The sequence below is a fragment of the Petaurus breviceps genome, unplaced genomic scaffold, assembly GCF_028583685.1.
Source record: "Petaurus breviceps papuanus isolate PSGF00001 unplaced genomic scaffold, PetGlider_PUasm1.0 186, whole genome shotgun sequence".
NCBI lineage: Eukaryota > Metazoa > Chordata > Mammalia > Diprotodontia > Petauridae > Petaurus > Petaurus breviceps.
The window spans coordinates 48,472,269-48,486,078 of NW_027185798.1; the positions used below are offsets into that span (position 1 = coordinate 48,472,269).

Here is a 13,810-nt window from a genome sequence, read left to right on the forward strand (position 1 = left end):
TCCTTCCTTCCTTCCTTCCTTCCTTCCTTCCTTCCTTCCTTCCTTCCATTTCCGTAGCACTTTTAGATCTTTCCTTTACTTTTTGGTCATTCTCCTTTGGATCATAGTTATTTTTGTAATTGTCCCTTCCTCCCATTGGATTGCAAGTTCTGGGAGCAGGGCCCATGTTGTGGGGAATGTGTTACTGGAGAGAATCCTCGATTGGAGTTGAAAGCACAGAGCTCTATTAACCCTGGTCTGACTTTGGGCATGCCATTTAACTTCTCAAAATTTCAGCTTCCTTTTCTACAAAGGGAGTCTGTTAGGATAGTCTCTGAAGTTCCTTCCAGCAATGAATCCTATGATCCACTTTACATCTTCAGGGCCTAGCCTAGGACATTTCCCATAGTCACTGCTTGGTAACTGTTTATTGGCCAAGTTAAACTTATTTTAATAATAAGTGGGGTTTTCAGACTCTCCAAATAAAATCTCTAGGCAAATTCACACTAGCTAGCTCTTTAACCACTTCTGATTATTCCAACAGAATTGGAATAATGCTGGTCCCCAGGCCCATGTTCAGATAGGTTTTTCTTACATTTGTACCGTTCTTTTCCAGGCTTGTTAGTTAGACTCATCATTTGGATATTCTCCGTTGAGAACTACTTGCCCCCGGGAGGGACCAATTCAGTCCAACCCCGCTGCCTAGACCTCCTGGGGGCATGCTCATCATGACAATGCCTCTGCCCAAACCTCTGGCTATTAACAGTCTACTCCATCCTTGGCTGGTTTCCTTGGAAACCAAATTGCAGGCAAAGAAATGGCCTATGAAGAAATGAATCAACTGCACCCAAAACAACCAACCACTCATTTAAAACAGAGCATTTAAACAATGGTGTTGATGAAACATAATAGAAAAAATTTGTTATCTACTTATGTATTTACCTAACTGAAACATATGGATTTTCCCTCATACAGATTTTAAATTCTGCTTTGGATTATGCCCTAAGGACAGCTATCACTTTAAAACAAACAACTGAGCAAATGATACAAGGGATTGCCAAGGACCTGGCCAAAGCTCAGGGTCGCAGAAGCCACCAGAAGCTCTAACTGTAACACAGCCAGTATATTAAAAGAAAAAAAAGATGTGAAGTAAGCCTTGTCTTCCTAAAAAGATGCCTTACTCCCTATTAGAAAGGAAACTGGGCTTCTAAAGAAGAGTGTGCTAAGGGCAAGGACAGCACCCTTGTTGGGGGAGGGGGAGGGAGAATGTCAGTCTTTCGTCCTTAAAACCCAAATAGCTCACTTTACAAGTCCTTGCTGAAAATCAGTACTAGCTGGAAAGAAAATAGCCTCTCCACAAGGCAGGAATAAGCACAAATCCAGTTATGATGTTGGGAAATGGTGGCTAAACATTCATTAAAACTGCAAATAGCTTTGCTTCTGAATGATGCACACTGGTGATTAAGTACATTTCCAGTATCTCACAGCCAGCTTCTACAAATCTGATCCTTTGGCACTTCCAAGATGTCCAGCCTTCTGCATCTTGGATGGCTTCCTGAACTACTGGGTCTAAAAAGAAATCCTACCTGGTGGCCAGCCCTGGTGAAAGGGACAAATGGTGGACTGAAGCCTTTCCAGGTGGTAGAACTTTCCCGAGGCTAGGCTTCACCCAGGGTCTTCACATCACCATGATGTATCAGAGGAACATGTCAGTGGATTCAGCTGGTGGTATTGGGTTTCTCCCTTATAGTTTTCTCACAAAGATGCTTTTCCTCCTTTTCCTTCCTTTCCCCCTCTAATCATTCCTTCCTTGCATCTCATCTCTGGTGTTCTTGCCAGAGACTCCAAGATCTTAGCAGACCCTTAAAAGAGGCAAAGTCCTTCATGTTTTCAAGCTCTACTATTATGAAGTACTTTGCACATACAGTAGCAGAGTATAACGTAAAGACTAGCAGACTGGGAGGGAACCAGGACCTCTACATTGTCATCTTAGTCCTGCTGCTGTCAGTCAAGAAAATTTAAGCACCTACTATGTGTCAGGCACTGTGCTAAGCACTGAGGAGATGAAAAATGGCAAAGACAGTCCCTATCCTCCAGGAGGTCACAATTTAATGGAGGAAAAAATATATGAAAGAAGATAAAGGGGGTGTGGGGGCCTGACAGAGCCCAGGAGTGTAGCCAGATGGTAAATTAGATGAGTTCCTTGGGCTCCCTCCTTCAATGGAGGATCAAGGAGGAAATCTCCACTGCTCAGGGTCCACTCTCCAACTAGGGGGAGGAAGGGCCGCACAGGCAGGAGGTACTGAGGAGGTGTGTGCTTCAGAGTTGATCTGGTCTTGTACGAGGATGAGATAGTGGAGGGCATGATAAACCTGGAAGTGCAGCCGGGTGGGAAATGATGATACTTCACATTGACGTGGCACTTTAATGTTTATGAAACACTTTCCTCACAACCCATTGGAGTATGTAACTGTCTGTGCGACCTTGGGCAAATCACTTGGTTTCTCCTCAGTTTCGTCATTTGTAAGATGAGGGGGTTAGATTATATGGGTTTTTAAAAAGCTTTATTTTTGTCATTTGTGTTTACATTGTAGTGATTTTCTCTTAACTGTTCTCTCATCCCCACTGAACCCTTCCTGGTGTATGTATCCTTTAGCGAGGGTCCTCCAAGGATTCCAAGTTCACATGGACATGAATATGAATCTAAGGGCTGACCCCCAAGAAGCTTATTTTCTCTGTCTGGCTCATGGCACCCACATAAGAGTAAAACTTTTTGGAAATAGCCTGAATCAGGCTAGGGTATAACTCATGTTTAGTTTTCCCCACGTGTAAATAACAGGGACCCCCTCTCACAAAGGCATTCAATTCACAAATGGGTATCAGGTATGAAAAAAGTGTTTCACTCTTTTAGGAAAATGCATCAGATGCAAAGAACTTAAAGGTATCCTTGAATAATATAGAAACAAAAGGCACTCCAGAGCTCTTTAGATTTTTCCAGAACAAAAAGACATTTTGGGGAGATTGCTGAAAAAATACTCTCCATTCCCCTTAAAACATGTGGTCCCTGAAAAATCTCGTGGCGTTAGCAAGGTGGGCATGGCCTAGAGCTCCCTTCCTTACCCACGCCATCCGCTATAATATGGCTTTAGTCCTTTAGGTACAGGGTAATCCTGTGTTAGGGATCCTCTTCCTTCCCTAATTGGTGAGTGGTTAAGAAAATCTATTAATGATCCAGTGCCCTAAAGACTGAACTTGGAATCTCTTGGCCTTCTGGAACCTCTCAAGCACTATTGTAAGGTGATGGTCAGGGTTTGGGGGGTGTGGGGAGGGCAGGCTATTAGGAAAAATTTCCTACACAAGGTGGGATTGGAGCTGAAGCCAGGGAGGCCAGAGGTGGAGATGAGACGGAGGACATTCCAAGCATGGGAGACAGCTAGAGAAAACACCTGGAATTGGGAGATAAAGTATAGTTGGATGGAAGAGTATATGGAGGGAAGTAAGAAGTCTGAGAAAGGTGGGAAGGGCTTTAAATGCCTAACAGAGGATTTTATACAGACTATCCCAAAGATCTTAGTGAGGGTTTAAACTTGAGCTTAAATTTGATCCTGAAGATAGTAGGGAGCCATGAGAGTATATTAAATAGGAATTGGGTCACACAGCCAGTGTGTCCCCTTCAGAAGAACTTGAACCCCAGTCTTCCTGGCTCCATGGCCAGTCCTCTAGTCATTACATCCTCTGCTGGAGGAGAATAGATTGGTAGTTCGTCAAACCATCACACATACATCCAAAATGATGAATAAATGTTAGTCTGGTAGGTGATTTCACCAGCAGCATGCCCCACCAGAGTTCTGTCCTTGGCTTTGTTTTGTCTAACACTTTCATCAACAACTTGAAGACGTGCTTATTAAATTTACAGATGATATTAAACTAAGTGGGAATACGTAATAAATCATGTGAACATGTAACAATTTAGAATCAAGTATCCAAAAGGCTCCCAAGAGGCTGGATCGCCTTCTGCCCACACACCCCAGGTTACTCTGTAAGTATGTGTGTGTGTACGAATGTCCATCCTGGCTCCCTTTTTAGAATATGAGCTACTTCAGGCCAGTGTCTGTCTTCTGTCTTTGTATCCCTGTGCCCCTGGCATATAGAGGAGGCTTAAAGTAAATTTATTTATTAGATGGGCCAAATCTACTAATATGAAATTTAGTAACGTTAAGAATTTCTGCATCAAGGTAAAAAATCATTTACACAAATACAGGATGAAGATCTGTCATAAAGCTGGCCACATGCTCCATATTTCGAGTATGGTATAGCTGTCTCCAAAAGCTAATTCGTTTCTTAAGGCTGCCTGCAACATTGTAGAGCCTGCAAAACAAAATGTTTGCCTCACAATCCCTAGTACAAATATTGACCCAATTTTACAAGTGGGGAAACTGAGGCTCAGAGGTACTTGGTCATAGTCAGGCACTTAGCAAATGGAAGATCTGGAGTTCAAATGCAGTATTCATTTTACTACAGAAGCACAGCATGTGGGACAAGTGCAGTGATAGGGAAGAGAATTAACATTTACATAGTGCCTACTATATGTGCCAGGGACCACAGCATAGTCAAGCACTTTCCCTTGATCCTCACAAGAAGTCTGGAAGGTACATACTGTTATCTCCATTTTACAGTTGAGGAAACTGAAGCCTACAGAGGTTAAGTGACTTGCTCAGGGTCACACAGCTAGTGTTTGAGGCTAGGTTTGAACTCAGATCTGTCCTGACTCCAGGCCCTGTGCTTTATCTTCACTATACAGTCATAGTTCTACTGTAACCTTCCCCAGTCAGACTACATTGGAATACCTTTATTTAGTCAGTTCTTTACATGTCACATTTTAGGAGGGGCAATGTCAAGCTAGAGTGTGTCTAGAGGATGCTGACCAGGACTCAAATTTTTGTGACGCTAGAGTTTGGGGAAATGGAAGTACTTAACCTGGAGGACATACTTGTGTGGTATGAAGGTTGAGTAACAAAAAAATGTCTTTAAATATTTGGAGGAAAAATGAGAATTTTCTGAAAACAGGATGGGTTGTCTCATGAAATGACAGCAGACACTAGGTGGCGTTGTGGGCAGAATGCTAGATGTGGAGTTGGGAAGACCAAGAGAACAAAGTCAACCTCAGAAATTTGGCTAGCTGGGTGACCTTGTTGGGGGCACAGAAAGCACGCCTTGTCTTCTAGTCCTCTCTTCCTGCTTGCAGAAGGCCTGAGAGATGCCTTTCTAGCCTGAGCCTGTCTCCTAGGCTATCTTTCCATTTGTTGGGAACCTTCCTGCCTGCAAAGGAGAGACACCCTCCCTCTCTCTGTTCTTCCCTCCCTCCCTCCCTTGTTCCTTCCCAACGTACATAGTGAGATTTGAGAAAATAATATGGAATATTTGGGAAAAAATGAGGAATTTCAAGTTTTTCCAAATGATGGTTATAGATTTTCTTCACAATATTTCCCTCCCTATGCAACAGAAATTAAGACAATTCACACCAAATTTTACTATCAAAAATTGTGCTGCATAAGTTGGAGGTGGACAATATATAAGGTTAAGTTATGGCTACTTTTTTGCTTTATGAGAGAACTGAAAACTACCAAATGCAATGAATAAGGTAACAAGGACTTTATTTTTTAAAGTTTGTGAAATACTCAACATTTTTAGTTCATTTGGTCAACATTTTCAGTTCATTTGGTCAACTCCTAAAGAATAAGTAAATTTGAGACAATAAGTTGAAATCTTTAAAATGATATGCAGAAAATGAAAATTAGAAGTTGCTGACATAAAAGAGGTTAAGGAGATAGCTATAAATGTCAAAAGGGTTCTACTGGGCAAACTGGTGGTTTGTTCTTTAATTTTAGAAGTTGGTTAGAGATTAGGATATTCACAAATAAGGAGATATTTGAGGACATAACATGTTTTCTTTAGCACGAACTCTTTTTCCTATAAAGTTATTGCTGATGCTAGCACTGATATTAGTCTCTGCGGTATAGTAAGCAGACAAGTTTTCCCCATATGTAGAAAAGAAATAGCAAAATATAATACAGTACTGCGTACTCTTGGAAACCATAAATATTAATTTACTGGTTGACTAATTTCAGTCTTGCTAAGTTCCATGAAAATTCATGTGCTAATGCTTTGCTACATTACAGGTAGTGGTAATTAGATATGTTAAAATATTGTGATTATGTATTTAGTGAAAAAAAAGTCTTCTAATTGGTTCCCTTGCATCAGATTTTTCTCCTCTCTAATCTGTCTTCCATGTAGCTGCCAAAGTGATTTTTCTAAAGCATAGCTCTGACTACACCATTCTCCCCTACTCAGAAACTCCCGGTGCCTCCTTATTGCTTCTCGGATCAAATTACAAATGTCTGTTTGGTATAAATCCCAATCTGCCTTCTTGGCCCAATCATATACTATTTGCCTTTACTTCCTATGACCCATCCAAATTAGCCTTTTTGCACTTTCTCACATACAGCAGTCACTTCCTGGGCCCTGCTTTTCACAGGCTGTCTACCATAACCCAGGGAGACACACCTCCACCTGTTAGAACCCCAAGGTTCCCTTGAAACTCAGCTCAAGTTCCACCCTCCAAGCAGAGTCCCGATTCCCCTCAGCTGATTGTACTGTCTTCCCTGCAAATGACCTTGTATTTATTACATATGTCTTCATATACAAAATAACAATGTTGCAAAGATACTTATTTTGTAACAATTTTTAAAAAATTAATACCCTGCATTAATTTTTGTTTTAAGGACATCTCTCTGGAAAGAATGTTTAGCTCCTTGAGGAAAAGGACTGTTTATTTGTGGTTTTATACACCTGGCATTTAGTACTGTGTCTGGGAATAAGATGATAAATACTTGTTATAATAATACTTAGAGGGCATCAAGTTAACCCTCTCATTTCACTGAGGAAGAAAACTGAGGCTCTGATAGTTCTAGATAAAACTATCCCCTCCCCGCAAAAAACATGATTTCCCCCCCTCTACAAAAAAAGGGGATGGGAAATGGGTTGATTTGACATCAGTTTATACATATCTTAGTAAAGATTCCAAATAACTAATTTTTGGAGCTAAGGACAATACACCTGTATACAAACTTGAACATTTAAGCTTTTAGAGAATTTCATTTTCAGTTAATTAGCTTTAAGAGACAACTGATAATGCAGTTAACTCTATTTTAATCCAAAAGTAGTTGAAATCCAAAGATATCATGTTTCAAAGTAAAAGTTTATTTTATTATCTCTTTCCATGATTATTTTCCCCTTCCCTTTCTAACTGAAACATGCATGACTTCAAAATTGTGTACAACTTATTAACCTTAGGATTTTTCAGACAACTGTGAGATTTTTTTCTACAAACTGATTTCATTAATTTTATTCCAAATTTTAGTCAAATGAGAACACTGCATTCACAGGAAATCATATTACCACACACATTTACAGTATAACTTCTCCAGCTTATTATCTAGGCCTTTTCTCTTATTCCTTTCCCTTGCAAAACTAAACTTCAGCATACATTACTCTAATCAGGTCATTAGCATAGGCACAGATAGTTGTGAAAATTCACTGTCAGGTCCAACATTGTTTCAATGGTGAAAAGTTTTCCATTTTAGAAAGCATTTCTACACCTTCTCTGGTCTCTAGGCCTAAAGGGCAGCAATATTTAAATGATTTAAAAAGCCCTTACAAAGCAGGCTTGGAAAGTTCCTGAATACACTTATTTACAGAATTTGACAGCAACGTTTCCTTAGGACATTTCGGCTGACGATGTGTGTAAGATTCCTCAAGCTCAAGCATCAAATCTCATTCCTCCTTAATAAAGGAGACTTTATCCTTGGGTTTGCTCAATGTCTTTATATCATCCAACAGCTTTCTGGGTGTCAAAATATGAGTAGACCCTGGTGAGAAAAAAAAGAATAATTTTTAAGAAATCAGCAGTTAGGGGAGGCTACGTGGCACAGTGAATAGAGCACCAGCCCTGGAGTCAGGAGGACCTGAGTTCAAATTCGGCCTTAGACACTTAACACTTACTAGCCATGTGACCTGGGGTAAGTCACTTAACCTCAATTGCCTTGCCTTCCCCCCTCCAAAAAGTAAACAAACAAAAAGAAATCAGCAATTATCCTTTTGGCTGCCTTTTAAAATTATTCTGAGACTGGGGCAGCTAGGTGGCATAGTGAATATAGCACTGGCCCTGGAGTCAGGAGGACCTGAGTTCAAATTTGGCCTCAGACACTTAACACAAAAAGCTAGCCACGTGACCTTGGGCAAGTCACTTAACCCCAATTGCCCTGCCCTCCCCCCTCTGAATTATTCTGAGACTTCTGAGACCCAGAAGAGTCCTGGATAATTTAACAATTACTAATTCTCTATATTATACCCTTCTAATATTTGCCTCTATCCTATTGTAAAAGAGTCATCTTTTTTCCAAGAAGGATTGCTAATGATCATCATTGTAAATGTTGCCTCTTTCTGGGTCTTGGACTACCCATGTGGTACTATTTCCTGAAGAGCAAAGGCTAACAGTTGTGTCCTAACAGAACGACAAAGAACCTCAATGTTGGAGGGCTGGGCCTGAAAATCATCTTGTGGGGCAATGGGATTGTCATTGTCATAGCTGTTAGAGGCTTGCCTCTGATCTGTGTACTGCAGTACAGCCCTGGACCTCAGGATCTGTTAGTATGGTGAAACTCAGCCAAACACAGAAGGCAGTGGGGTTTCCCTCGTGTCTCATTACTTCTTTTCAGATGGGCACTCAGTTAAATTACTTAAGCTAAATTTTGCCCAATTTAAATCAGGAGCAGGTCCACAGCCTCAAGATTTCCAAAGTATGTAGCATCAATTCCACATCCATGATCTGCTGGACAACAATTTGCTTATTCAGTCAAAATTATTTTTTGGGGTGGCCAGGTAGCACAACAAGTAAGAGCTCCGGCCCCAGTGTCAGTATGACCTGGGATCAAATCCAGGCTCAGATACTTAGCACCACACCCAGAAATAACTGGCCGTGTAACCTTGAGCAAGTTACTTAACCCCGATTGCTTTTACAAAAAATAAAAAAAAACTATTTTTTACTATCATGGATAATAAAATGGATACACAGTCAATGAAAAAGGACAAAAACAAACCTGGAATGTTTTCCAGGTCAAAAATAGAAGAAACTGGCACTCCAGGTGGAGCAGTTGTAAAAGTGCTAGACCTGAAGTTAGGACTGAGTTCAAATCCTGACTTAGACACTTACAGTGTTACCGTGGGCAAATCTCTGTGCCTCAGTTTCTGATCCTTAATATAAGCTGGCTGGACTTGATGCCCTCCGAAGACCCTTCCAATTATCAATCAATGATCCTATGAACTACTTTCAATTCAAGAAAATCAACAGCCAGTATTTGCACTGCTAACTGTCCCAAATAAGATGCCTTTCAAACCAATTTCTGGTTTTTCTATAATAGTAATTCACTTTAAAGAAAAAAGTCTTACCAATAACAACTTCACAAGATTTGTGTGCCTGAGAAACTTCATAAGCACAGCGCATCTCAGAATATGTAATTCCTCCTATCACAAAGACAATGAGCTTTGAGCCATTCTTTCGATCTTCTAAGTAATTAGTTCTGGGTTTCTGACGAGCGCTGAAAGAAAAAACAAAGGGCTGTATTGTAGTTCCAAAGCCGTTTTGCTCTACACATTTCAAGGTCTGTTTTACACTCACATATTATACCAATTATTCATTAATTTGTTGAAAATAAGTGTGTTATAGGTAGACTACTCAGAAAGATGAGAAATTCTAGCTAAAGTTTTCTCAGGTCACAAGAAGTCACGTCTCCTCATCTAACAACATATAAAAAAAACATGCAGATGGCTGGAAGCTGTGAAGGAGAGAGCACACGTTGGATGACAGTTTGGATCCAATATTTTGCCAGGCTACAAGGCTAGCTTGAGTTTAATAAGATGAAATTGAGCAGGAATAAATACAAAATACTACACTGGAGCTAAAAAAATAATTAACTTAAAAAAAACACGATGAAGAAGGCATTTGGACATCACTTTCTGTGGAAAATACCTCAGAGTTTTAATGGACTATCTGCTTAGTGTGAGAGAAGAGTGAGCTCTATCAGGCTATGTGGGGGGGAGGGAGAGGTGCGGCCAGAAGAGGGGAGGTGATGGTTTGTGGTGCTCTGCCTGTGTCAGGCATTCAGAATAGCTTTCAGCTCTGGGAGCTACTTTTTAGGAAGGATACTGATAAGGTCTCCACCTTGTATAGAGGACAAGGATCTAGTAAAGGGATCGCAGACTGTGCCATATGAGTACAGGTTAAAGGACCTAGGATCTTTAGCCTGGAGATGGAAGTCTTGGTGGGGACTGGATAATTACCATCTAGTCTTAAAGAGGCTGTTCTATGGAAGAAAGAGTAGGCTTATTCTATTTGTTCCTAGAAAGTAAAACTGTAAACAATTAACAGAATTTTCAGGAAGGGAGTTTCCAGCAATTTACTAAATACTAGAACTATCACCAAATGGGATGTTTTAAAAAGGGATGCGAAGTTTTCCTATAAGCAAAGCTTTAAGAAGAGGTTAGAAGACTACTTGTCAAGGGTTTGTTGAGGGGTATATGCTGGATAATGGGTAGATTCTGAGGATCTTTCTAAATCTCAGATCCTATGACTCTGAAAGTTTCATTTTTGTCCCTTTCAGTTTGAACAATTTACTTAAATCTCTGTGTGCCTCAGATCTTTTACTTGTAAAACCAGACAACTTTTACCTACAAGGGATAACTAATTTAGTGGTGATGGTCTGGAGGGCACAGTGGCAGAGAGAGGGCACAGTCACAAGGCAGACAGTGAGGTCTGGCTATAAGGACCATCAGGCCTTGCCATTCACTCTATAGTTGCACATCCTCCTACGTGCACATAAAAACACAGGGCCCTTAAAAGTGGGGACTGTCTCATATTTCTATTTGTATCCCTGAGACTTAGCATAATGCTTGGCACATAGGAAATATTTAATAAAGGCTTTTTTCATTCGTTTTCATGGGTTTCCTTAGGAGGAAGGAATTATATGGATTTTAAACTGGCAGATAGGGGGTGAAGTGGATAAAGTACTGGCCTGGAAGGCCTGAGTTCTAATCCAACCTCACACACTAACTGCAGCAGTCTGACCCTGGGCAAGTCTCAGTTTTAGTTCCCTCTTCAATTGTTGTTTTCCTTTGTCCTTTGTTTTCAAAAAGAAGCAATGACATCACAGGGTGATGTCTTGACCTGCACATGAACTGAACTGAAGTGAGGCAGAGCTGCATAAAGTCATCAGCCTCGCTCTTGATGCAAGGCAGAAATCAGGCTGCCTGGCAACAGCCTAGGATGCAGTGATCGACCCTGGCGTCTCTGATGTCTGACCAAGCTCTAAGGGCTCCACGGCACCTGCTTAAGCTGCCTTCACGGCCACTGGAACAGATGGTTCTCATCTGCCCATTCCACCAGGGGATGTCCTCACGTGCTTGGGACAGACATAACCTAACTCAGCGATGGATCTGAGGCCTGCTGCAGTGGCCCCAATCCAGTAAACTGTCTTCGAAGATGGGCTAAACTTCATCTATAAAGTGAGGGTATAAAATAACACCTACCTCAAAGAGCTGTTATAAGCATCAAATGGAAAAACACATGTAAAGCACTTTGTAAACTTTAAAGCACTACATAAAAGCCAGCTGGCTATTTTAAACAGTACATTTTTCAAGGCTTTCAAGATGGGGGTGGATTTATCCCTTATTGATCTTAAGATAATGATGGAGAAGGGATTGGATTTATCAAAAAGATTACTGAATTGGAGAGGAGGTTGGATAAAAGAGCTTCTAGGGTCACTTCTAATTACAAGGCTTTATGATCAAGTTTTTCCAATTTGGGGTATCTAATCTTTAATTTCAAAACACTAATTCCATCTACCATTCTAAAGTATTGGGGAGGAAAAGAAAGAACAAGAATGGATTCTGAAAAGTCAAAAAAGAAATTGAACTCAACTTTGTTTTTACACAAAAGAAGGAAAAAAACGTATCACCATGGTTGCTACTTTATAAGAGAAAGCAGATAATATACATGGTAACAATTACTTTTCATTTTAAAAAATGGTTTTTCTAAAGCCAATGACATACTGGAAAGCCACCTTATAGAGGATGGGGTTTATACTCTCTGATTAAGAGTTAAATTCCTCAAAACAAAATAGCTAAAAATTTTTTCATCAAATAAATTTTAGATTACTAAAAGTCCTTCATTTAAACATTATTTATAGTGGTTCCTTTTAAAGGAATATTGCACATTAAACAGTGGTCTAACTCAACAGAAGGGCACTAAATCATCCAAGTTCTCATGTGCCTTTTTTTAAGTGCATTTTTGGACATTTCATTTTTGATTTTACATCTGAACAGTCTGTTTACCTTACAGCTCCTGAACCATTCCACACTGCAGGGCACTGAGAACAATATGGCCATTCCTTTGACTCTAGCCTGTTATCAATGGCATCCTGTGGAGAAAAAAGTTAACATTAAGAATTTCAAACAAGTTCTCTTATTTCCCTTCAGAAAAAAACCATATTGTTATTGATATCACTGTTAAGCACACTTAGTTTTACAAACTCACCATGAAGCGATTCTAGATGTGCCTCAGCTGGGCCAAGAGGTCGATAAATATTAAAGGTAAAGGGAACAGTGAGAAAACTGGTAGAGGATGCTGTAGAAGGATTGGCCGAAAGAATCTGGAACGTTTAGCCCGGGGAAGCAAAGATGTAGCAGAAACACTAAAGCTGTCTGAATATTTGAAAGACTGCCACATGAAGAAGAATGAAATTTGTTTTGGGTTGGCCCCAGAGAGCAGAAGTTTGAGCAATGGAGCAAAGCTGCATTGGTGTGGATTTTGGATGCACACAAAGAAAGAATTTCCAACAATTAGCTATCCCAAAGTATGATGTGTTGTCTTACAAAATAATGAGCTATCTCCCTCCCCACCCTCCCTACCCCATCACTAAATGTTAAAGATGTCAAGAGATTTCTATTAAGGTAGAGGTTGGCCTGGATGACTTCTGAAATCCCAACCCCTGAAATTCTGTGAATGAAGCACTGGAATGGGACAGAAGGGAATAAAGGGAATAAGCAAAAGGCCTTGGTGAGGAAGAATGACAGTTCATCCTCTGAGACTCAAAGGGTATGCAAAGAAACTGGGTAAAGTAAGGGGTTTTGAGGAAAAGAAAGAGAAATGAGTGAGCTCAGGATGGACATTTTACTGGATTAGGTGCATCATCTTTTACTAACTTTCTCATTTATTTGTAGTTATTATCAATCTCCTCAAATTCCCAACTTCTCTCTTACCATATGATTCTACCTCGAGGTTGACAAAAAGTTCAAGGCCATCCAAAATGAACTCCTTCAAACCTGCTCCCTTCACGCCTCAAAAACTTTATTTTTGCTTATTTTTAAAAATCTTCTTGCCATATGCAGTGGAACTCCAGGATGAAGTGGCCCCTCCTCCTTGCCTAATAAAATTCCTCTAGCCAGGTCTTTGATCTGATCCCTCTCCTCTTCTAGGACCATTCTATGGGAAAAGTTATCTTCCCTTCCTGCCCTTCCCCACAATTTCTCTTTTAACTTTTTCCTCATCCAGAAGTTCAATATTACACTGAACATTTTTAACACTAAATTAAATAGCTTTAAATTTAATACATTACTTTCCATTAATATATAGAAGTTGTTTTTCCCCAGGTACTAGCATAAATTTATGCCATAAAATATCTGAGGTCTCCAAAACAAAAAAGGTCTCCATAAACAA

General features: G+C 40.2%; 2 protein-coding genes across 5 annotated transcripts in view; one reads left to right on the forward strand and one right to left on the reverse strand.

Annotated features, from left to right (window-relative positions):
* AKNAD1 (AKNA domain containing 1) overlaps positions 1-1,128 on the forward strand; it is a 39,790-nt gene extending 38,662 nt beyond the window's left edge. Inside the window, exon 17 of the mRNA XM_069090482.1 lies at positions 955-1,128. Coding sequence (XP_068946583.1) covers positions 955-1,086 — 132 coding nt within the window. The 3' untranslated portion in view covers positions 1,087-1,128. The remainder of the gene's footprint in view (positions 1-954) is intronic.
* A 6,090-nt stretch (positions 1,129-7,218) lies between these two features.
* Positions 7,219-13,810, reverse strand: part of STXBP3 (syntaxin binding protein 3) — a 54,572-nt gene continuing 47,980 nt past the window's right edge. For all 4 annotated transcript variants that reach the window (XM_069090477.1, XM_069090479.1, XM_069090476.1 and 1 more), the window contains 3 exons: positions 12,427-12,512; positions 9,487-9,635; positions 7,219-7,907 (listed from right to left, as the gene is read on the reverse strand). In XM_069090477.1, the coding sequence (XP_068946578.1) occupies positions 7,813-7,907; positions 9,487-9,635; positions 12,427-12,512 (330 nt within the window). In that variant the 3' untranslated portion in view covers positions 7,219-7,812. The remainder of the gene's footprint in view (positions 7,908-9,486; positions 9,636-12,426; positions 12,513-13,810) is intronic.